We start from the raw sequence: 9,788 nt of genomic DNA, 5'->3' as shown, positions 1-9,788 counted from the left end.
GAGCAAGAATCCCTGGAAAAAAGCTGACAACAAAGGCTGACTGACTCATTAGAACTTTAATGATGTGGAAATGAAGGAATGTTGCCAAATCCAGAGCCAAATTATCCTGGGCCATCTTTAAACCACTTAATAACCATCTATTACTTTCCTCTGTATGTGACCTAATATCTTTGTGACCATTAGGGAAATCTTTTGGAATGTACAAACAGATCTGAGGCCTATAGTTGAGATTTCCCAGCTTTTCTGATGTTTCTACCAATGTATTCAGAAAGTATCTTGATTTATGATTTTCTTTGTTCTATTATTATAAAACTTCATGGAACTGTTACCACATTGGAACATGGTATTTTGGGGAACTATTCCTGGGCATAATCATTCCCATTTGGCTTTAGGATAAACCATTTCTTTTTGTCCTTTTGAGGTGAAAGCAGCCTTCCTCAACTCTCTTCAGTTTGCCTGTCTTCTTCCTTCCCCATTGCTTCCTCTTCCTCTTTCAGAAGCTACTAAACTGTTTCCCAGGGTGGCTGCATCATTTTACATTGCCAACAGCAATGCCTGAGGATTCTAGTTTCTGCGCATTCTTGTTAGTACTCGCTACTATGTCCCAGTCTGCTTAGAGATACCGTGTGCTTGTTGAGGCCCATCCTGAACAGCCAGCCGAGCTCACAGCGCTACTGACACATTTCTTGTGCTTGTGCAGCCTAGGCAGAGGTGGCTGAGCCTTCGCTTGTCTTCCTTGAACATGCTCACAGCAATTGCAGGAACATTCTGGATGTCCCAAACCCTCTGTGGACACTGATTTCTCACACTTTTCTTTTTATGTTTTTGGTTAGCTTGTTTTTTCCAACTGCTTCAAGCAGCTGGAATGTTAAACAATTGCAGCTGGTTGTTTTTGACAGATACTCTTGGGGAAAACTCTTAGCACAGGGCAAGCTCAAGATCAGGTCAAATAATGGGAGGCCTTGAGATTGGAGCTGTCAGTAAGCTGAAACAATAGCAGTTCTCTTGAAATGGCGCTTTGAAAGAGCACCAACACATTTCTCACCTTTCCAGGGGCCGCCTGCCGCCTGGGTTTAGTGTTGGAGGGTGGTTTCTTTTCAGATTTACTGTGGAACAGGGGAGAGGCAGATAGGAATAGTGTCTCCCTTTGATTTCTATTGCTGTGATAAAGGCGACACTGAAGCAACTTGGAGAGGAAAGGGTTGATTTCAGCCTACCATTCCAGATCACAGTCCATCATCAAAGGAAGGTAGCTCAAGAACTCAAGCAGGGGAGGATTCTGGGGGCAGGAACCCAAGCAGAGGCCATGAAGCAATGCTGCTTCTTGGCCCTCTCCTCCAGGCTTGTTCAGCTTGATAAAATAAATATATATATAAATATAAAATAAAATAAATTATTTATTTTATGTGCATTTTTGTTTTGCCGACATGTATGTCTGTGTGAGGGTGTCAGATCCCTGGAACTGGAGTTACAGACAGCTGTGAGCTGCCATGTGGGTGCTGGGAATTGAACCTGGGTCCTTTGGAAGAGAAGCCAGTGTTCTTAACCACTGAGCCATCTCTCTAGCCCCCTAATTTGCTTTCTTATATAACCTAGGACTACCTGCTCAGGATGCACCGCCCCCCAACCCCCATGAGCTAGGCCCTTCCACATCAATCATTAATCAAGAAAACAACCTACTAACTTGTCTACAGGGAATCTGATGGGGGTGTTTTCTCAATTGAGGTTCTTCTTCCTTGATTACTCTAGCTGTGTCAAGTTGACAAAGTCTGAGCAGCACAGTGTTTGAGTCACCTTTTGGAGCTGTATATGTATTTTCTTCAGATTTGGAGTTCTGGAATCTAATTATTTAAAGATGAGGCAGTTTTGCAGTCTGAACATATTTATTAAAAGATTAAGCTGGGTGTGTGGTCCGTGCCTGAAATCCCAGTCCTCCAGAGGCCTGACCATAAGTTACAGAGCAGCCTAGACAACACAGCAAGACCCTGGCTCCAACAAACAAATGTAGCAAGCATGTCCGTACTTCAGTAGTCTGTCCAAAAGACATAATGAGACAAATGTTCACTTATGGAGTTGCTTTGTCAGGCAGGCCAGACCTTGGGAGGAGATTCTAGCATAGCTTCATTCATTTTGGGGAATAGTGCAATACTTTAGATGCACACACCCCTCTTCTGAGCTGTCAGCCTTCTTCTACTTTGGCAACTTTTTTTCTGCAACACGTGTATGTTTAGGGGCTGGAGGGGTGATAATTCAGAAGTTAAGAGCTCTTACTGATCAGTTCAGTTCCCAGCACTCACACTGAGCCTGTAACTCCAGCTCCAGGACCCACGCGCACACACACACACACACACAGTGTAAATAAGAATAAAATAAAATCTTAAAAAATACATGTATGTTCAGATTTCAGCCTCTTAGGGCCATCTTTTGCTCTCCTCATATACCAGCTGTTGGAAGAGTACTCAGCTCATCAAGGTTTCCTGATAGCTATCTTCCAACATTATATCTGGAATGAGATGAGCTTCGGTAGCCTCTTCTACATTTGGCTGAAACAGTTTTGATACGTAAAACCACAAACTTATTCTCCAGAAGAAATCCGTTGTCAAAGATAATCTCCAAGGGGACTGACTGGTCTGGCCACCCATTCTCAAAGAGCTAATTAAAACAGCCAAACTTAAAATGGAAAGCAGGAAAAGGAGATTTACTCAATGTGGCTGTGTTGGGAAGAGGAACAAAGAGATTCAGCCCAGCCCCCATATCTGTCTTCAGAATCCTGGAGTGAGATTCAAGTTTAAACAGAAAGCCAAGAATTTGCACATCTGTGCAGTAACAGTCAAGGTGTCTGCTCTTCACTCTCAACCTGGGAGGTGGTCTGTGGAGCTGTTGGGGGTGACAAATCCTTTCTTGTCTGGAGCCTTTTCCTTCTCCCAACATGAGATTCCCATTTCTTTGGGGTCCATTGTTTCATAAGTCTGATAGTCAGATTGAGAGAGACAAGTGTCCCTTTATTTATGCCAAGCCTGTTACCACATTGGCCTCAAACTCCCTGTGTAGCTAAAGATGACCTAGAATTCCTTATCCTCTTGCCTCACCTCTCAAGTGGTAGTGGTGGGATTATAGGTGTGGGTAACCATGCCTGACTCTTACCCTTTTTAAAAATAAGTATTGTTGCCATGGTTGGTGGTGTATACCTTTTTTTCTTTTTCTTTTTCTTTTTTTTCTTTTTCCGAGACAGGGTTTCTCTGTGTAGCTTGGAGCCCTTCCTGGAACTTGTTTTGTATACCAGGCTGGCCTCAAACTAACAGAGATCCACCTGCCTCCGCCTCCGAAGTGCTGGGATTAAAGGCGTGTGTCATTACTGCCCGGCGTGGCATACACCTTTAATTCCAGCACTCCAGAGACAGAGGCAGGCGGAACTGTGAGTTTGAGGCCAGCCTGGTCTACAGAACAGCCAGGGCTACACAGAGAAACCCTGTCTTGAAACACCCACACCAAAAAACAAAAAGTGATTTCATTTGTGGCCTTCTTTGTTCTGTTACTATAAAAACCTCAGAAAACTTGCTTCCATGTTAGAACATGGAACTTGGTGTAGCCTAAATCCATGTATGTTCCTGATATGCTCTCTCATGTTTGACTCCAGAGTAAACCATTGAGGAACCAGCCTGCCTCCAGCTTAGGCTTAAAAGCCATTTTATAGTAAAGACAAACTAAGTTCATTCTTGTTTATGATTAAACCTCTGCTTCTCAAGGATTGAGCAGTGCCCTATCTGTAACCTTAACTACAAATGGTTCTGTTCTGCATGTTCCAGGAGTGACAGTCATGTGTTTGTTTCAAAAAGTTGTAACATCTTGCAACCCTACCGATGACTACTTTATTATGCCCACCTTGCAACCTTGTCTTTGTTTCTGGAGGGACTAACTTGTTATACTTATGTTCTGCTCCTGTAACCCTGCCTGTTTTGCCCACCGAATCCCCCATTTGGGAAACCCCTACCCCTATAAAAGCCTTCTCTTCCTCATATCTAGTGCTGACCTCTCAAACCTCTCCTTAGGTGGAGGCAACCTGTGTACACAAATAAAAAAGCTTGCTGTAATTAATTGCTTGCTTTAATTAACTTAGCCATGATGATTTGGGTCGGTGGTCTTTCTTCCTTTTTTTTTTTTTTTTTTTTTGCTATCACAAATAAATCTGTTATTGTGAGTGGTCAGGGGACAGAAAGCTCCTGAGGAGTTCCTATAATCTTTTAGGGACTTCAATTCAGGCCAAACTGAGATTTGTAGCTTCATTGTGGAAAAGAACTAGCTAGTTGGAGCCTAATAAAGACATTTTTAATATAAACTTAAAAGTGAAGGTTTAAGAGAGAGAGGCACTCAGAAAAAAAAGCAAGTCATACTCAAGTGTGGATATATGCTTCCTGAAGGACCGTAGGGGAAAGTAAGATAGATACCCAGTTGTAGGCATGGCTTCTAAATGGAGAGGCAAGATTACATGGAGGGGTATACACAGCTAGTATACCGTTTTCCTGGCTTTCAAGTTATACGTCAAAAGGCTGTTAAGAAACCTTCCCTCCCAGTCCTCTTTTGATAAGTGAGATAAGTGAGATGGCCCACAGATGCCTTGGATTGAATTACAGTCCGATAAGCCACTAGGGGTGCACAGTGAGTGTGGTCATTTCCTTCCCCTGTAAATACAGTTTCTGATGAGATTCCCAAGACATTTCAGACTTGCAGCAGGGGTAGGAGAAGAGTCTTGAGTGGTCAGTGATTCAGTTAGTGATTGGGCTGTGGAATTTTTGCTTCTCTGCTGGAAGCTTTAGCTGGATTCTAGGGTGAGAGGCTCCCTTTCCTCTGCATGCCCTCAATTTCCCCTGCCTTTCTATCCTGCTACATTATGAACATGAACATTTAAGTGTAGGTGTGTGTGTGTAGTTCATCTTTCGTTTCTCTAGGGTGCGTTTCTGATTTTGTAATTTTTACTTATGTTTGTGCCTGGCTGTTTTGTCAACTGCTAAAAGAGAGGTGTTAAAACCAACTAAGATTGTGTGTTTAGAGCTAGGACATAGCTCAGTGATAGAGCCCATACTTAGTATATGCAAGGTCTTGGGCTCCTTGGTACTATAGGGGTTGGAGAAATTGGGCTTTTTCCCCCCTGCTGAGTGTTTTGAGCTATTTTATTTGGTGCATATATACTTTGTATTGTTATGTTTCTTGATGGAATAACCTATTAACTTTTATGAACTATCTGGTATCTCTTATCTGTAGATCTCCATATTTTAAAGTGTACTTTATCTGATAGTAATATAGCAACCACAAGTCACGTTTCCTATGACTAGTGATTTTATGGCATATCTTTCCCCAAATCATTTCACACTCTCCATGTTCTTAAATATAAAACTTTTATATAAGTGTAGTATATATATTTATATATAAGTATAGTATATATATATATATATATATCACACTTAATAGTTAAAGTATATTTCTAAGTGGGATATATAGGCTGAATTTATATATTAAGGTGTATTTCTACACTTGAATAGCTACAATGCAACTCTTTGCATATATATGTATATATGCATATATATATATATGGAGAGAGAGTAAAAGGGTCTCACTGTGTAGCACTGGCCACATAGAGAACTCTCTTTGTAGACCAGGCTGACTTGAACTCATAGAGATCTCCCTGTTCAAGTGCTAGTATATCATGTCCTACCTATCAGGATTGCTTTTCTCTTAAATAGGTACTTTTATTTAAAAGTTAGATGTGTGATCCTAGGATAGTCATATACACCTTTAATTGCAATGTGGGTTAGCCATAGTTTTTGGGTTAGACAAGACTATTTTGTTATATTTGATAGAAGACAAGAATAAATGCTTTTTTGGGGCTGGTGGTGGTGGTGGTGGTGGTGGTGGTGGTTTGAGACAGGGTTTCTCTGTGTAGCTTTGGAGCCTGTCCTGGAACTTGCTCTGTAGACCAGGCTGGCCTCAAACTCAAAGAGATTCTCTTGTCTCTGCCTCCCAAGTGCTGGGATTAAAGGCATGTGCCACTACCGCCTGGCGAATAAATGCATATATATATATATTATATATAAATACCTATATATAATATATACACATTTACGTTGGGTGTCACATGAATTAGTGTTTCTATAGCTGTGATAAAACCCCATGGCCACAAGCAACTTGGGGAGGAAAGGGTTTATTTTATCTCACATATCACGATCACAGTCCATTATTGAAGGAACTTGGGCCAGGAACTCATGAGAGGCCATGGAAGAGTGCTTCTTACTGGCTTGCTTCTCATGGCTTGCTCAGCTTGCTTTCTTGAAAAGAGCATTCAGAACTACCAGCTCACGGGTGGCAGTGCCACAGTGAGCTGGGCCCTCCCACATCCATCATTACTCAAGAGAATGTGCTAAGAAAATGTGCCATGGGCTTGTCCACAGGCCAGTTTGGTGGGAACATTTTCACAGTTAAGAGTCCTGATATTTTGCTTGCATGGATGTGTATACACCTTATGTATACTGTGCCTGTAGAGGCCAGTAGAGGATGTTGGGTACTCAGGAAGTGGATACTCAGGAAGTGTTGTTATGGATGGTTGTGAGCCACTGTGTGGATGCTGGGAACTGAATCCAATTCCTTTGCATGAGCAAGACTTGTTCTTCACCACTGAGCCATCTCACTAGCCCAAAAATCTTTTTTTTCTAAATAGCTTTGTACTACCTCTAAAATACTGTTCTACATCTAATTGGCAAATCAGAGGTTTAATTAAATAAACTAGGATGTTAGGCTTATGTTCAAGTGAAGTTATATTCATTTTCATATTTGTGTTTTCTAATTTCTTTTTTCTTTTTCTTTTTTTAGTGAAAATGTGCTGTTTGGAATGGGAAATCCTCTTCTTGACATTTCTGCTGTAGTAGACAAAGATTTCCTTGATAAGTAAGTATGAACTACTTCATGTATATAGCATCTTAACATCCCTGAAGAGAAAACTGACTTTTTTTTTTTTTTTTGGTTTTTCGAGACAGGGTTTCTCTGTGTAGCTTTGCGCCTTTCCTGGAACTCACTTGGTAGCCCAGGCTGGCCTCGAACTCACTGAGATCCGCCTGGCTCTGCCTCCCGAGTGCTGGGATTAAAGGCGTGCGCTACCACTGCCTGGCCGTGCGCCACCACCGCCCAGCGAGAACTGACTTAAACTGTGGAATTGGGCTGGTAGCTTGGGTCAGTGGTTAAGATACTCCCTGCCCAGGCTGACAACCCAAGTTTGATCCAAGGCACCTACTTGGTGGAAGGAGAAAACTAATTCCTGTAAATTGTACTCTGACCTCCACACACGCATGCATGGCATGTGCACTTACACACTCATGCACACATAACACACACACAATCAAGAAATGAACAGATAAATGCAAAAAGACTACTAATAACAAAAACTCTTAGAATTTACCACATAACACCTTTAGTTGGAAGAAAACTCAGCAAATTGAAATATATTAGTTTACTGTTATTTGAGTAATTCACAGTTCACCACAGGTTTTTTTTTTGTGTGTGGGGGGGAGGGGGGATGGGGAGGATATATTTTGTTCATTCCTAATACTTTTTTCACTTAAAATTTATTCTATAGTAGGTATGGTGGTAATTGTAATTCCAGTATTCAGAAGACAGAGTCAGGAGGACCATTCACGTTTGAGACAAACACAATAGGTTTGAGATTAGCCCGAGTTATATGAGACAATGTCTGAAAACAAACAAAAAGAAGCCACACAAACTGGTGCTGATACAGCTGCATTTCCACATGCTGGAGACTAAGACTGAGACCTTACCTCACACTCTATACAAAAGTAACTCAATAGGGAACAAAACCCTAAACTTAAGAACTAAAGCTATAAAAATCTTAGAAACAGGAGTAAGTCTTTGCCTTTGATTTAGCCCCAGATTATTAAATTCAGTATTAGTAAAAGAACAAGCAATACGAGAAAAAGTAAGATGGACCTTATGAAAAATAGGAAACTTTTCAACATCAGAGGACACTATCCAGAAATTGAGATCTGGGTTGTAGTTGGATGGTAGAGTGCTTGCCTAGCATGTATAAGGCTCTGGGTTCAATACCAGCACACACACACACACACACACACACACACACACACACACACACACACACACACATATACACACACGCCAACCCATAGGATAGGAGCAATTCTTATAAGGGTCTGGCATCTGGTATTTAGAGCAGTGGTTCTCAACCCTCTAAGGCTCCAACCTTTTAATACAATTTCTCAGGTTGTGATGACCCCCAACCACATAATGCTTTCATTGTTATGTTATAACTGTAATTTTGCTAATGTTATGAATCGTAATGTAAATATCTGATACACAGGATATCTGATAGGAGACCCCCAAATAGGTTGAAACCCACAGGTTGTGAACCACAGATTTGATTAAAAGGTTTTATAGCTAAAAAGCAAAACCAGGGTCAGTAGATAGAATATCAGGTAATGGCATTTGTCACCAAGCCTGACGTTATGAGTTCAGTCCCTGGACCCTAGATGATAAAAGGAAACCCACTCTTCCAATTTGTCTTCTGAACTCTGTCTCTGTCTCTGTCTGTCTCTGATGGAGACACTTCCTTAAGAGAGGCCCCTCACTCTGGGTGACTCAAGTTTGTGTCACGTTGACAAAAACTCGCCAGCATATTGCTCTATTCCTTTTCATCCAGATATACATAGAATGTAGGTTAGGAAGATGTGTAACTCCTTCAAAACTTGTTCATTTTAGTTTTAATTAGTGTAATAATTTGCATTGATCTACTTTTTGAAAGAAAAGCTTGATTTTCTTCTTGACTAGGTTTTCAAAACATTTCAAGTGTCAAAATTTATTTTGTGTGTATGTATGTGTGGAAGGCCAGAGTTCATGTTGGGTATCTTCTCTATTGCTCTCCACTTATGTTTTGAAACGGGCTTTCACTGAACTGGGCACTTCATTTTATGTAGGTGTGTTGGCCAGTAAGTCCCTAGAGCCCACCCCTCTTCCTCCCTGTGCTGTCGTTACAGAGGTGCGTGCGCCTCTGTGCTTGGCTTCTTTGTGGGTGCTGGGCGTCTGAATTCAGGTGTATTCACTGAGCCATCTTCCTAAGCCCATTACTTCAGTTCTTGAATTGGAAAGTTGCTAGATTGCCTAGAGTTGATCTGTTTTCAGAATATAATCAGCATTGTTGTAGTTTAGAACTATGAATAGGGAAAAATGGAATATTTACATACTTACCATACAATTTTCTGAAATATCCTCAGTTTATTTTCTTATTATAAATGTAGTTTTTCTCTGAACTTCAGAGAACAAAATAAGGATCTTTAATTGAAAATAAAAACAGAATTAAGTTAATTAGGTTAGATGTATCCAATTTGGCAAAAAGAACTGAAAACTAATAGGCTTATTTGTGATAAGAAACATGCTACCAGAAAGATCTTCTGTGGCATACAGAAGAGACAGTGTGTGTATGGGGGAATACGGAATATATACACACCTGCAGATGAGCCGTGGTCTACTACGGAGAGTAAGGGAAGAGGATGGGAAGGGAAGGATTATACACGGTCAGTTTAGAAGATAAAAGTCGCAGAGGAGGAAGGAGAGAGTTAATGGCATGGTGATTGGAAGAAAGTGACATCATTAAAAGTGAAAATAAATTCCGGTCAGGCCGGACACCTCCGCCTAGCAAGTTCCGGCCAAGGCATCTCGCGTGACCAGAATTCGTGATGTTACATGGCTACGTAAGCATGCAACGTGACCATGTG

At 41.2% G+C, this 9,788-nt stretch overlaps 1 protein-coding gene across 2 annotated transcripts in view; it reads left to right on the top strand.

The window, feature by feature from the left end:
- The window catches only part of Adk (adenosine kinase), a 400,038-nt gene that overhangs the window by 33,377 nt on the left and 356,873 nt on the right, over positions 1–9,788 (top strand). For both annotated transcript variants that reach the window (XM_028879766.2, XM_028879767.2), the window contains exon 2: positions 6,862–6,936. In XM_028879766.2, the coding sequence (XP_028735599.1) occupies positions 6,862–6,936 (75 nt within the window). The remainder of the gene's footprint in view (positions 1–6,861; positions 6,937–9,788) is intronic.

The sequence above is a fragment of the Peromyscus leucopus genome, chromosome 9 (assembly GCF_004664715.2).
Source record: "Peromyscus leucopus breed LL Stock chromosome 9, UCI_PerLeu_2.1, whole genome shotgun sequence".
Classification (NCBI taxonomy): Eukaryota; Metazoa; Chordata; class Mammalia; order Rodentia; family Cricetidae; genus Peromyscus; species Peromyscus leucopus.
Note: the sequence above shows the minus strand (reverse complement) of the source record. Positions and strands in the feature narration are given on the sequence as shown.